Source organism: Myripristis murdjan, chromosome 8 (genome assembly GCF_902150065.1).
Source record: "Myripristis murdjan chromosome 8, fMyrMur1.1, whole genome shotgun sequence".
NCBI lineage: Eukaryota > Metazoa > Chordata > Actinopteri > Holocentriformes > Holocentridae > Myripristis > Myripristis murdjan.
In genome coordinates, this window is record NC_043987.1 from 34,472,037 (window position 1) to 34,487,036 (window position 15,000).

General features: G+C 45.6%; 2 protein-coding genes across 2 annotated transcripts; both read right to left on the minus strand.

Annotated features, from left to right (window-relative positions):
- Window positions 1-152: 152 nt before the first annotated feature.
- Window positions 153-2,640, minus strand: hoxb5a (homeobox B5a). The gene is made up of 2 exons (XM_030057798.1): window positions 1,838-2,640; window positions 153-413 (listed from the first exon to the last, which is right to left on the minus strand). Exons 1-2 carry the CDS (start codon window positions 2,541-2,543, stop codon window positions 166-168), a joined length of 954 nt encoding a protein of 317 aa, XP_029913658.1. The 5' UTR covers window positions 2,544-2,640; the 3' UTR covers window positions 153-165.
- A 5,562-nt stretch (window positions 2,641-8,202) lies between these two features.
- LOC115363543 (homeobox protein Hox-B6a-like) lies at window positions 8,203-11,391 on the minus strand. The gene is made up of 2 exons (XM_030057808.1): window positions 10,826-11,391; window positions 8,203-8,510 (listed from the first exon to the last, which is right to left on the minus strand). Exons 1-2 carry the CDS (start codon window positions 11,388-11,390, stop codon window positions 8,236-8,238), a joined length of 840 nt encoding a protein of 279 aa, XP_029913668.1. The 5' UTR covers window position 11,391; the 3' UTR covers window positions 8,203-8,235.
- Between the last annotated feature and the right edge of the window lie 3,609 nt (window positions 11,392-15,000).

The window sequence follows — 15,000 nt, forward strand, 5'->3', positions numbered from 1 at the left end:
TTTTTTCTCAATTTTCTACTGTTTTTCGTATTTATTTATATTTGTTTCTGTAGTTCTTTTCTTTGTTCCCCCCTCAGGGAAACCCATACTTGGTGAAAAAGTCTCCAAGCAGATGGACGCATGGATTATTTTCTTTTTTTTTTTTTCCTACAATTATTTTATCTTTTAGGGTTGGAAGGCGCTTCCGGCCGTGGCGAGGCTCATGCTTTTCAGTTTGTTGTCCTTCTTCCACTTCATCCTGCGGTTCTGGAACCAGATCTTGATCTGCCGCTCCGTCAGGCACAGCGCGTGCGCGATCTCTATCCGCCGCCGCCGCGTGAGGTACCGGTTGAAGTGGAACTCCTTCTCCAGCTCGAGCGTCTGGTAGCGGGTGTACGCCGTCCGGGCCCGTTTCCCGTCGGGTCCCGTCATATCTGAGGGTGAAGGGGGGAGGAGGAAGGGGGTAAAGAGTTGGATGGGTGTTAGGGCGCGTTTTTGGATGCACCACTATCCTGGTATCAGCATATGGTACCAGTGAGCATCTATCAATGAAGTATCTATGACCAACATGAGGAAAAAAAAGGTGGTATTTTAGCAGTGCGTACACACACACACACGCACACACACACACGCACACACACACACACACACACACACACACACACACACACCGGAACACTACTGCTGCTTTAGTTTGAACTGAATCAACGTGTGAGATTAAAAAGTGAAGCCTGTTTTCCATGTGACTGCATCACAGTGAGATTTCCACACCACAGCCGCTGTCCGCAAAAATAAAGGAAGCTGCTTTTATTTGTCACATTTATGTTTTGCTTTTAAGTCGACCGGCCGCTCTTCTCCACACATTGCCCCAAAACTCTCCCCTCCTCCTCCTCCTCCTCACTCCACACAACTCTTTTCTTTGCCCTCGCTCCCTTCAAGGTTTTATTGCCCCGTCCTCTGCCTCACCTCCCTAATAAAGTTCCCACACGTAATAAAGCTTCACTTTTCAAAGGAGCAACAGCTTCCAAAGCCCTCCTGGCCTCTCTTTCTCTCTCTTTCTTTCCCACCCTGGTCCGTCTGCGCTCCGCCGCCTGTGGGCTTTGCAGGCTAGCTTGCCTCTCCTTGACATATTTATGACGCTTTTGTGGAATTTGCTGGAATAATTAAAAAAAAAAAAAAACAAAAAAACAAAACAGGGGCAACCATCCGGCGTCCCCGACCCGGGCGGTAGGCAAGTGCAAACCGGATTACACCCTGATGCACTGAGCAAACATGCAAACACACAGTTAACTGGTGTTAAAACTGGTTAAAGCAGCGGCCGGCCGCCTGCCCTGAACTGACTTCATGATTTCCAAATAAGTGGAAAGACAGTAAGCTCCTTTATGCTACACTCAGATGCCAGATGCCAAAAGAACTCACTCGTTAATATTTGCCCATTGATATGTGTGTGTGTATATATATATGTATGTATATATATAAATAAATATATATATATATAAATAAATATATATATATATATATATATATATATATATATATATATATATATATATATATATATATATATATATATATATATATAAGCCTGACGCAGTGAAGCTTTGTAGCCTGCAGACAAAAAACGAGGCAGCCTGGCTAATGTGTGGCTGTGAGCTGCTCTGTCAGATCAAATCACTAACAAGTCTACTGTCTGTTAAAGTCTGTGTATACAAAAAGAAATAAAGCTGTGAGTCTTCCTCACGCAGCAACACACTGTCACCCACCCATGTGTCCACAGCAGCCAGCCTACAGCCTGAGCGTTATAATGCGAACAGTAAAACTCCAGCTGCACTGTAACAAGCAGCGGAGCAGCCGGTACCATGGCTAATGTGCAGCTTTCTCATCCAGGGGAAGATCTGTGGTGTCTGTCCGTCGCTTCCCGTCGTGTTTCCGGCCGTGGCAGCGGCTGGTCCCGCCGAGCCGCCCTCCTGTTTTTGCCCGGGCTGTGGGTGCCCCGTCCTGGGCGCAGGGTTGCTGCCATTGCCGACGGCGGCCCGGTTGTGCTGCAGCTCCTCCGTTTCTGACGACGCGTCGTCCGGCTCAGCGAAGCGCTGCACCGCGCCGCCGGAGGACGAGGAAGAGGAGAGGTTTGGCGAACCGAGATTACCGCTTCCTGGTTGCTCCGAGCGGGGAGAGGAGCTCTTGGCGCCCAGATTGGAGTCTCCGCTGCCGGGTGACAGGAGGGAGTCCGCCGCGGAGGCGAGGGAGCAGCTGGGCGGCTGTCTGAAGCCTCTATCCGAGGTCGGGGAACCAAAACCTCGGGAATCCCCGACGACCGAGCCGCCCCCGAAGTGTGCTCCAGTGGCGGCAGCGCCGTTGCTCCCCCCTCCCCGGTTGTTGACGGTCAGGTCCATGCCATTGTAGCTGTAGCCGTAGGAGCCCGTCGCATGGTGCATGGTGGCGGAGGAAGAGTCCCTGTATGTCCCGCCGTTCATTGCGCCGCTGCTGGCTCCATAATTTAGCAGTTGATAGTCGGGGCCATTTGGGTAGCGCCCCGAGAACGAGTTTATAAAGTAAGAGCTCATTTAGGTTGTTTTAGAGAGTAGCAGGCTTACAGTTGAGTACTAAGGGGCGCTTGATTTGTTAGATTTCTCTTGGTCGTTATAACGCGGGTACTTTCAACGATTTATGATGTATTAGTGAATTATGGCGTTGCACTGTACTTCGTTTTTAGCTATGTATGCGCCGTCCAAATATGGGGGTGGGGTGGCGGTGTGTGTGTGTGTGTGTGTGTGTGTGTGTGTGTGTGTTAGAGGGGTGTGTGTGTGTGGTGGTGGTGGTGGGGAGACGGAGGGGAGGAGTGGTGGTGGGGGGGTTGAGAGAAGGGGGGGTGCGATCACGTGCTTTTGTTGACCAGTCGTAAATTCTCGCCGATGACTTTGGAGAGGTAATTCATGCTCTATGGTTTCTAATGATGAAGGGATGGGCTCTCTCTCTCTCTCTCTCTCTCTCTCTCTCTCTCTCTCTCTCTCTCTCTCTCTCTCTCCTCTCTCTCGCTCTCGCTCTCGCTCTCTCTCAGAGCTGCTGGAGGTGCTGGGGGTGAGCTCAGAGCGCCACCTACTGCAGACATAATTTATTGCACTGATCACAGAGGGAGTCAGAGATCGTTTTTGTAAAAACCTAAAGAGTTTTTTGGACTCTCTCTCTCTCTCTCTCTCTCTCTCTCTCTCTCTCTCTCTCTCTCTCTCTCTCTCTCACTCACTCACTCACTCACTCTGTCTCTCTCCCCCTCTCTCTCATCCTTCAGGCCTGTTTACTGACCTTTACTACGGCTGGAAATGGGAGCCTGCGGTCATAAAAAGCCAGTTAATCGCCTAACAGAATATGAACACATCAGACAAAGTCATACCAGCAGCCGTGAAAACACCTGGAGGCTTTGGTGGGGGTTTAACCTGTCTTCCAGCCACTGTTACAGAAAAAACACAGCAATGAAATTTAATAGTCAGAAACAATATTAGTATTAATAACGATGCTATTTTCCAGCGAACGAAGCAGCCGAAACGTTGTGACGTCATAAAATATCAAAAGACAAGAGGAAGGGCGCCATAACTCAGCAATGGCGCATTATTGCATCATAAAAGCCGTCATAATGAGTGTTTGGCATCAAAGAGGCCAACAGAAAATAAGTGTCTGCAACTACTACTACTACTATTATTGTTGTTGTTGTCAATATTGTTTTATTCAGTAATAAAAGTGTGTTATCAGATAAAATCACAGTTGGGTTTGTATGTTATCAGGCCTGCTGCAGTATGTACAACATCTTCAATAGAGGTTGTAAAGTAAATGGTCAGCCATGTTTAATCCCCCCCAACAACACCACACACACACACACACACACACACACACACACACACACACACACAGCTAAAAAGCACTAGGAACACAAGGTGCGATTGTTAGACGGAACGCAAGAGTCAAAGTGTTTTCGTTCATGTAGTCTCATATTTGGCCTCTGTCTCTCCCTCTGTCTGTCTGTCTCTCTCTCTCTCTCTCTCTCTCTCTCTTCTTTCCCTCCCTCCCTCCTGTAGTTTCCCTCCCAGCTGCAGAGCAGGAATGTTAAACCTGATCTATGACATCCACACTGGATGGAAATCTGCTGATTTATGATTTGTTGATTTCAGCCATGGGATGCATTTCAGTCAGTGTGTGTGTGAGTGTGTGTGCGCGCGCGCGCGCGTCCACGCACATTTTCAATAGGCCTTGGCATGTACTGTAACCCTTTCTTTTCTCCCTCTCTCACGCTCTCTCATTCTCTCTACACACACACGCGCACGCACACACACGCACATGCACAAGCCAGAACATACGACAGATGAAGAATTCCAGATTATGTGTGCGTGAGTGAGTGAATAGATGCAAATGGATGCACACTATGGAAGTGTGTGTGTGTGTGTGTGTGTGTGTGTGTGTGTGTGTGTGTAGTTTTACATGGAAATCTGTCCTCTGCCCTCACACTGAGCTGCAGCAGCTGAGATTGGAAACCGTCAAACAATGATCCAAATAACCTCAAATAAACACAAAACAACAAGAAGAAAAACATCCTCCAGAAGCTACTACTCTTTAACGTATTTTTCAGCAGGCGGAGTTCAGATGCAGGCAGTAAATAATGGGCTGCTGACGGAGGAGTGTGCTGGGAGAATTAAAAAGCGTCCAGCCGGCCGGACGCAGGAGGCTCTGACCCAGTTGGCAGGCAGCGCCGAGTCCACTCCCCTGGTTAAATATAGAGTTCCAACATTACCCAAAATATTTCCACCAGGGGACAGCTCTGCTCCGCTGGGATGCCGAGGACGACGGAGGGAAAATATCTACATGTTTGTGAGGAAAATATGAGGGATAAACATCATGTGAACCCGCTGCCCAGCATGCAAAACAGCCACTGAGCTTTTCATTTATAATTCCAACATTTTGTTTTTCTGTCAGTAAACAGAAGCAGCTTTTTGGCTGCTGTCAGGATAATATTTGTTAGTTTTGGTCAATGGAACTGCAAAGTAGAGCTGCAACCATTAGCCTAATAATCAATTAGTTTCCAACTATTAAATTAACCGCCGACTGTTTTGATAATTGCTTAATCATGTGAGTCATTTTTGAAAAGAAAATGTCCACATCATCTGATTCCAGACTCTCAGATATGAATATTTTTCTGGTTTCTTTAGTTCTTTGTGACAGTAAGCTGTATGTCTTTGGGCTGCGGGAAATTGTGACCAACATTTTGCACCATTTCCTGACATTCTATGGCCCAAACAATTAACCGATTAATCGAGAAAATCAATTGACAGATGAATCGATAATAAAAAGAATCACTAGTTGAAGGCATTTAGGCATTGTTTTACATTTTTATTTTCTTCATTTTATGGATTTTTGTGCTGCTTGACGGCCAAACCCCTTCACATTTTGGTGTCATAAAACCATCTGGACAAACTCAAACAGTCACGATGCTGAAGTTAAAAACAAAGCTGATATACGGAGGGTTTTCTCTTGGCCTTGTGTGTCACAGTAGATTTTACAGTGGAGGCGTTTCCACTGTGTGTAACACAGAACATCTGCCGTCACGCAGGTCACGTTACACCGCAGAGCCTGGACACACTCGTCACTGTGGGAATCAAACCCCCAACCCTACCCTCATCCACATCGTGACACCTCCACACAGCAACTAACATGTTTAAAACTCAATTCATAAGCTAATATCATATTATTACATGGAATGATATGATAGGGTTAAATAAATACAACCAGAGTCCTGTTTGAACTTTACTAAATAACACCAAGATTAGATAATTAAATCTTACTGTAAACAAAACAACAGAGATCACAGCCTGTTCTACAGAATTGAATCATTTAGTCTTCTAAATCTAAACATATTGCCTCTCTCTCTCTCTTTCTCTCTCTCTCTCTCTCTCTCTCTCTCTCTCTCTCTCTCTCTCTCTCACACACACACACACACACACACACACACACACACAGAATCAGAGGTATTTCATCAGCTCCTGGCACACAAACTAACAGGGAGTTTGACAGCAGTGAAAGGCCTTTTGTCAGCAAACTGTATGCAGACTAAATAGAATTACAACAAGTGCTGTAACATGCAGGGTGTGAGTTTCTCTCTGGCCTGCAGTTAATAAAAAACTGACATTATAATAACACATAACAGCAGTGTATGTGTGAGAGTGCGCTGGGTGCGCACACTCATGCAAACTAAATGTGATAACAGAAGCAGAAGTGTGTTTTCCACTAGGCCTATATAAAGTTTCACCACGCAGACTGAAAATGAAACCATAGCAATCATAGCAACGATTTTTTTTTTTTTTTAATGTCAGTAACCAGTATTAATATAAAGTCTCTATGCAAATGTTAGATTAACATGTCACTGACTGAGGGGGCCCCTCAGTCAGTGTTTTATTACATTAGCTGAGAATAAAAGCGATTAGGATAATAATGTAGAGCTGAACGTGTTGTTATAAACAAAATATCTGCAACTAGTTTATTATTTTTACGTGTGTGTGTGTGTGGAAACTCAAGCCTGCTCTGAAGCCTCTCAGTGAAAGGGGGGCCCGCGGTCACTCAGGGGATGAGCAGTGCAAGGGGTCGCGCCGACTTGTTGTCCACTTTGTTTGGGTGAAGTAGGCCTAAGTGTGTGTGTGTGTGTGTGTGTGTGTGTGTGTGTCTGTGTGGCTCGAGGACAGGTCAACTTTCTCTCCCTCCGCTCCTCTGGTCATCAATTAGATGAGCCCGCCAACAGCTCGCGCTCCTGTGAGCCCGAGCTGTCACTTCCCTCCGGCCGGGCGCGTGCGCTGCATGGCCTCGGGCTCGCGCGCGCCATAAATTTGCGCAGGGTTCGGCTTCTCACATAACGTGAAGAAAAGATGATGGTGACTCAGTGTGTGCGCGCGGGTGTTGTATTTGCGCCACAAATTAATCAGAAAATATAAATAGAAATCAACGTTGTTTTACACCAGATGTCAGTAATGACGTCACTTTCCATGTAGTGGAAATTGATTTGTTTACCCACTTGTCTATAATCGGAACTGATTCACTCTCACTTAATCACTTACTGTCTTCTTCGGTTATTTTGCTCTCTCTTTATCCAACCCCCATTAATATAACCTATCCCTCTCACCTCACCTATACAATCTCCCTCTCTGTCTCTCTCTCTCTCACACACACACGTTTTAAAATGAGAATTAAGCTCTTGACAGTCCGTTTCTTTACCTTTTATTGAACATTTCTCATAGGCAGATACAGAATTCCTTGACAAAAACGCTAACATAAACAATCAACGTATAAAATCCGTAAAATATCAACTTTCCTGAAGTGTTTTTAGGTAGTCTAGAGAGTAACATCAGTAGGTCAACCCCCCCTCCCTCCCTCCTCCCACTAACCCCTGCCTCCCCTCCTCCCTTCATATTGGAAAGTCAAAACAGCTCCGGGAAAGTTAACTTAACAAAAAATTACATTTCACCGTACAAGGAGAATTTTTCCTTTGCTTATTACTTTATACAGCTTAAATATGAACACGAATATGACGTACATACACATCAAATTGCTTTTCCTTCCACTGTGTGTGTGTATGTGTGTGTTGAAGCTATAAGAAACACATTTACGACATGAGAGGACGAGCACGACAAAAAAAAAAAGAAAAAAAAAAAGACAAAAATCATTCGAGGGAACAAAACCCCTAAATGTCCAAATGCTTTACAAAGGAAACTGAAATAAGACGGACGAGTTGAGACGTTTATTAAAAATAACGGCGTTTAAAAATTAAAGAGTTGAGTGATATATTTTTAACGGAATGCTACAACAAATTATGTCTTAACAAACTTGATCACAGCAATGGGAAGGGGGGGCGAATTTTACTGCATTTTTATATCATATTACCCCCCCACACACACATACTCGCGAGCCCGAGCGTACACACACACACACACAGGCCTACACGCATCCCTCCATCCTTCCTCACCAAACGTCCCAGCATCCTTTGCCAGATCTGAAGTTGCTCTCGTGCACATTTTCCTTACACATTATTTCCATTTTTGATTTTTTCAATTTTTACAGTACACTTGTTGGGCTGGAGAGGGATAGAAAAGGAAGCCGCAGGATGCCATTTTGATGTGTGTGTGTGTGTGTGTGTGTGTGTGTGTGTGTGTGTGTGTGTGTGTGTGTGTGTTCAGTGTCTCCTCTTCCTCTCCAATGCGTTTCTTCCCTCCATCAGTTTGTTCTTCCTCACTCCGGTGGTTTCTCCTCCTCCTCTCCGCCGGTCGCCGTGAGTGAGGAGGAGGAGGATGAAGAGTTGATCAGTTTGTTCTCCTTCTTCCACTTCATCCTGCGGTTCTGGAACCAGATCTTGATCTGCCGCTCCGTCAGGCACAGCGCGTGCGCGATCTCTATCCGCCGCCGCCGCGTGAGGTACCGGTTGAAGTGGAACTCCTTCTCCAGCTCGAGCGTCTGGTAGCGCGTGTACGTCTGCCGCCCGCGCCGCCCGGGGCTGCCGAAGGACCCTGAGAGAGCGAGAGTTAAACATTAGCCAGAGAGAGATTTGGGTTTGTAACAGACTCTTGGTATGTGCGTGTGAGAGAGCGACAGAAAGAAGAGAGACAGAGTCGGTGCCTTATTTTATTCTGTTCTGTTGTCATTCTGCATTCTTTTCTATTCCGCTATATTCATTTTTATTTTGTTCTACCTCTTACTCTATTCTATTCTTTTCTTTTCTGTTCTATTTTTATTCTATTCTATTCTATGCTAGCACATGAAAAACATTTTACCTCCTTATATAGGCCTACCTTATATACTTCCTTATATATAGGTGTGTGTGTGTGTATGTATGTGTGTGTGATTGTTTATTTTTATTTCTATGCTGATTCTCAGTTTGTCACTTGGGGATCAATAAAGTTTCCAATCCATGAATCAATCAGTCAATTAGTGATCTGGTTGTAATTGCGCCAATGTTAGCCGTGTGTGTGCACGCGACAGCTGCTTTCGGAGCACATTTTCATCAGGATTTACACTAAGCAGTCATTAGTAACATGATTTTCTTGGTGATATTTGGCCCACGCACATGTGATGTGTTGCGCCCCTTTCTGACTGCTGTTGTAATCGTTTACTTTTTTGAGTGGAGAAAACCAACAGCAGCATATTTATCATAAAAAATACAACACTTGGTGATTTGTTCAACTGCCGCTGATCCAACTAATAAAAATGAAAAAGAGATTTTAATTAGCCTGCTGTTGAATAGCAGCATTCAGCGGCCACGCGGAACCCGAATAAAGCCAGGCGTTGTTGCAGGCTTCCAGTCCATAATAATATTAATAACACTAGTAATAATACAAATAATAATTCAGAGCACTTTCCCCCGGTGGGGATCAGCTTGCAGCGCCTTTCCTCCTCTGGATCCGCACTAAACTATAATTTGGCCCGCGGTGGTAAACATATCGCCATGCTGTCAGTTTAGCAGCTTCGCCTTTCTGTATTGATCTGAGCGCAGATCAGTGACTCAGGGCCACAGGAGCATAAATAAAAAGTCGGAGCTGGACACCAAACTGGATTATGGACAGAGCACTTACAGGCCTATAGATCCTGTTTCTGCTCCGGCTCTGGCCTTTTTCTGCCGCTGTCTCCAGCTGGAATCCCTCCAAATGTAATTTATAGCCCTGTTGTATTTGTTCCCTTATATTTTTGCGGCCGGGCCTGTTTCCACCTCATTTGTCACAGCCGTGAGTGTCCTGTAAGGCTTTGTACACACTACAGTAGCACACGCATTATCCAGCATTACTCATCCCAGCCCCAGCAGGAGCTTTTCTGTCCAACAGGACACAGTTTTGCATTCACTAATTAACTTTATAATTCATTTTCAGTGGGAACAACAACTCTAACTTTATTTTTAAAGCTTATCTAAAACTTTGCATAATGACCAAGGTCAGCCAGGACTGAGTGGTGTGTTGTGTTTTTAGGTACCTAAATGTCTGGTAAATCAGATTATGGGCAGTTTAATTCGCTCGGTGTCACTGTGAGGCCGAACTTGGCTGAAGTTCCACGTTTACTATAATCTAATCAGTTTGGTTATTAATAAATATCACAACATGTCCGCCGGGGTTAACAATACAAGCTCTGCCTGTGTGATAAGATGAGAAAAAAGTTGTGATAAAAGTGCAGCTCGGACAGTAAATGCAGACAAACTGATTTCCCCCTGTCAGGAGCAGATAATATCCCGTTTAAAGAGTATAAGGATCAGTAAAGCAAAGTGCGCAGTCAAACCGGATATTCGTCGCCCTCCCAGTTTTCTCTTTAATCTCCGATGGTGAATAATGTTTTCTTGCCTCGAGGCGAACTTGGAAGCGTTTCTAATCGTCAGCTGACGGAAGGAGAGACTTTAAACGAGGGGAAATATGAACAAAAACAGACAGTGGACGAGATAGGAGGCTGGGGGGGTCAGATGGGACAGATTGCATGCTTTTCGTTTTCTCTCACTCTCTCTGTCTGTCTGTCTGTGTTTTCACAACACGCTCTGACAGGGCTTTTCCTCCCCGCTTTAACTTTTTTTTAAACATCCAGAAACTGGAGCTACAACCAAAACAAACTCGCTTTATGACGGACAATAAAATACAGAGGACATGAGGGACTGACAGGCAGCAAACGGAGCTCATAAAATACTAAGAGAGACGAAGAAGAAGAGAGACAGGAGGCAGCAGCCGAAAAAGAAGAGGAGAGGGGGGTGACAGGGGAACAAACGCCTTTTTATGACGGGATCATAAAATACTGAGCGAACAAGAGGAAGAAGGAGGAGTAGAAGAAGAACAGGAGGAAGAGTTCAACTCACCGTTGCACGCGTTCATCCGCTGCATCCACGGGTACATGGGAGTCGCTGCTTGCTTCTCATCCACCGGTTCCCCGAACAACCCCTTCCCACTCAGCCCCACGCACTCCGCCTTTCGGTGCACGCCGTCCTGGCTCAGCGTGAGCGGATGCTCGTCCAGGCTGCACGCGCCGGCGGAGTCCTTGTCCCGGTAGAAGCTCGTTGCCGCCGCCGCTGCCGCCGCCGCCGCTGCCGCTGTGGCATAGTCACATGCGCCGGCACCGGTCGCGCCACCTACCCCGACTCCCGCCGCCGCCCGGTGCCCGCCGTACGCTCCGTTCGCCGCCTGCTGGTAGTAACTTGACGCCGGGTACGGTTTCTCCTGGTGCACACCGCCGCCCGCGCCGTACGCAACGGCGGCGGCCGCAGTGACAGCGGCCGCGCCCGGGTAGTGTCTGAGCGGGTGGTCGGCGGCGTATCCCGACGAGTACAGAGGAATCTGTCCCAGAAACGACTCTGCCGCCGCCGCCTGTCCGCCGCTGCCCGGTAGAGTCACCGGGAACGTGGAGTTGACAAAATAGGAACTCATCGAGAGGAGAAGGAGGAGAAGAAGAAGAGAGGAGAGGAGGAGGAGAAGAAGAAGGAGAAGGAGGAGGAGGAGGAGAGGGAGAGGAGGACACGCACCACCAGCACAACAACAACAATAACAACAACACGAAGAAGAAGAAGAAGAAGAAGGGGGAGAAGAAGAAGGAGGCTAACGGCTAACGGCTCTCCTTCCCGTCCTCCTTCCTCTGCCTTCCCCTGCCGCACTTTATGATTTGTTGTGTTTTATAGCCGACAGACCGACAGGCTCGCGCTGCTATCACTGAGTTTATCACACACTGGGAGGAGGGGGGTGAGGGGTGGGGGTGAATGGGGAGGAGGGGGGGGGTGGCTGAGTGCCAGTGTGGGACAGAACGGGAGCAGCAGAGCAGGAGATGACTGTGTGTGTGTAGCTGTGTAGAGAGAGAGAGTGCGTGTGTGTGTGTGTGTGTGTGTGTGTGTGTGTGTGTGTGTGTGTGTGTGTGGGGAGGGGGGGCAGACCAGCTGACCGCAGATTGACCAATAGGAATCCTCCCTGCGTTCACTCGCTTCTTCCCTTTCGCTGGAAAGAGAGGAAGAGGAGGAGGAAGAGGAGGAAGGTGACGGGGAGTGAGGGGGGGTAGCACGCGCTTCCCAGGAGCTAAACCCCCCCCCTCCCTTGCTATTTCTCCCTCTTTTCTCTCTATCTCTCTTTTTCTCATTTTCATTCAATCTCTTTATCTGCCTCCTTTCCCGGGGAGATTGCGCAATCACACCGGAATCCTCCGCGCGTTAAATTGAACCCCCCACCCCCCCTCCCTCCGTCTGTTGTTGGACTCACAAACCAACAGTACACACGCACACACGCACGCGCAAGCCTTTGGGGGCCGCCAAATAATAAAATATATTCCCGGCGCTTTTGCACATAATACCGAACACATTAAAAGGAATTTGGCGAGCGTAAATCACTGGCGTGTGCACGCGAGCATGAGCAACGCCTGTGTGTGTATGTGTCGCGCGCGCGTGCGGTGTGGATGTGAGTTATCCACGTCTATTACCGAGGTGTTTGTACATCTACATATTTGGAGCGGCCGATGGATTTATGCCCCTTCGCGTGTGTGTCAGTTTGTGTTCGTGTTTGTGTGTACGCGTGCGTGCGCGTGTCCGACCCCTGTCCTAGTCCTACCACAGGCTTTCCATCGCGGCTGTTTTGTATACGGGAGGAGTAATTGATAATCTGAAAGGGATTTTGTGAGCCTAATCTGATGTGTGATGTGCTGTATGTTATATTTTGTATTGAGTTTTATTATGGAGCTGCAGCGGCGGGGCTGCAGCGTCCCTGGGTTTGCTCCAGGTTTCCACAGTTTGTTTTGCTTTGATCAATGTGTCCAGTGAATTATTTTCTTCTTCTGGTGACACTGATTAGGCCCCGTTTCCCCGAGAGGGGGATAGAGATGTAAAAAGAGAAGAAGAAAAGAAACAGCCTGAGCTCTCCGCTCAGCTCGCTTCATTTTTCTGACACTGATTATTGCCAAGCGCCCACAACTCCTCACACGCACTGCCTATTTATTTCAATGAAATATAGATTTATCATTTTTTAAGGAAACGCAGTCTGAACAAAGTCCACTTCATATACATCACCTGTGTCCACACGTAATAATTACTAGGCCTGCGCATACTTGTAGTAGGGATTTCAATTTAATCGGCAACACATTTTAACATGGTTTTAACAAGGAAACAAATCCGCCAGTGAAATATATATTTAGCTTACAACAAAATGTTTGAGTTTGTTTTACAAGGAAAAAAAGAAAACCATATCCCCGTATCGCCATATTTAAAATTGAAATCCAGCCCAGTATGTGTTACAGTTAGGCTATTACAAAAGCCACGTGACATTTCATCACAATAGAATTTTGTTAAAAATGCCCCCAAAATACGACAAATAATAAAAGGTCAACAAGCAAAATATTTGTCCTGTACTTTTCTAATGACGATCTGCCTTTGTTTTGTCCAGAAGAGACACACACACACACACACACGCACACACACACACACACACACTACTCCAGGGCCTACGCCGCGTTGCTAAAAGCAGGGAGTTTCTTATCGTCATCTGCCTCCTGTGTTAGAGAGCCTGGTGTTTTTTGTCTTTATTTGATGCTTTTACATTTGTAACTTTATCGACACGCTGTTATTACGCCGTTAAATCTGCCTTGCATTTTCATTTACAAACGGAATATGTGTCGCTCCTGTCACACAGGAACCGCAGCCATAAATATTTCTCTCTCTCTCTCTCTCTCTCTCTCTCTCTCTCTCTCTCTCTCTCTCTCTCTCTCTCCCTCTCCTTCTCTCCCCCTGTTTTTTTCCTTGCACACTGAAAATCTGCAGACAGACAGACATTAAGAGACAAAGAATCTATTTTTACTTTTACTTTTGCCTGCCTGTCCTGCAGGCTGAAGTAGAGGAAAAAAAAAACAGCAGCATGTTGTCGCCTGGAGGCAAATGCAGATAATAAGTTTTCAATCAGCCCGAACTCTCCGTTTTTCTGTCTGCTGCGACCAAGAGATAGATTGGGAATCTCACTTTTTTACTTTCATTCTGACCTCTCTCTCTCTCTCTCTCTCTCCCCCTCTCTCTCTCTCTCAGGCAGGACGCACAGTTTCCTCTCGGTTCTTTTTGTGAAACGGGAAGCGGCAGCGGCATTGTGTTGGAGGTTTAATCATTAATGAGAGAGACTGGAGTCCGGACACAAAGTGCCTCAGCTATACACGGTCAGTCTGAACACATGCAACAGTAGTATAAATATATATATATATATATATATATATATATATATATATATATATATATATAATTACTACTGTGTGTGTGTGTGTCTATCTATCTATCTATCTATCTATCTATCTATATAAAGTGTGTGTGTGTGATATATCACACACACACACTTTCCTGACATGGTGAGCCTATGTAAAGCCTCGGCCTGGTACTACATGTTGTAAAAGTCCGGTTTAGTTTGTGCCCGAGTGTCACTTTTATGATGTGGAGTCATAAATAACATCCATGCCTCTGTGGCAGCGTTACGACGTGTGGAGTATTCAGGTGTAAATGTAGCATTAGGAGTTGTTATGACATCATAAAAAAGCTTTGAAATGAAGCTTAAACGTGTCATTATGACGTGTGAAGCTTTAAAGTGTCACCTGAAGCGTTATGAAGTGCTACAGTATCATCAAACTTCATTGTATGAGGTGTTGCAGCATAGTTAAAGCTTAAAAGAAGTTTTGAACAAAACAAAAAATGTTTTAATAGGTCTAAATCCAACATTATTAGTTTTTATTCATTTAAAAAAATAGGAATTTATTTAAAATAAATTTTATATAAATATCTAATAATATATCTTTTATTTTTGTCTTATACTTTAAAATTTGTTTTATTGTGTTGATGTTGTTACGTAGCCAAATTAATTAATTAATTAATTAATAAAAGAAGTCTAAACCAACTGTTATGGAGTGTTGTACGAAATGCTTTGTAATAGTGTGCAAATGTAGCATTATGAGATGTTGTAACATAATAAAAGCTTAAAAAGAAGTTTTAAGTAAAGCGTTTAAAACAATATGGAAATGCTTCAATAAGGACTA

Bases quoted from the DNA above. Each gene is read 5' to 3' on its own strand.
- hoxb5a (XM_030057798.1), bottom strand. From the start codon at position 2,543: ATGAGCTCTTACTTTATAAACTCGTTCTCGGGGCGCTACCCAAATGGC. The intron at 414-1,837 runs GTACCGGCTGCT...CTTCACCCTCAG, and splicing joins AAAGCTGCACATTAGCCATG to ATATGACGGGACCCGACGGG.
- LOC115363543 (XM_030057808.1), bottom strand. From the start codon at position 11,390: ATGAGTTCCTATTTTGTCAACTCCACGTTCCCGGTGACTCTACCGGGC. The intron at 8,511-10,825 runs GTGAGTTGAACT...TCGCTCTCTCAG, and splicing joins GCGGATGAACGCGTGCAACG to GGTCCTTCGGCAGCCCCGGG.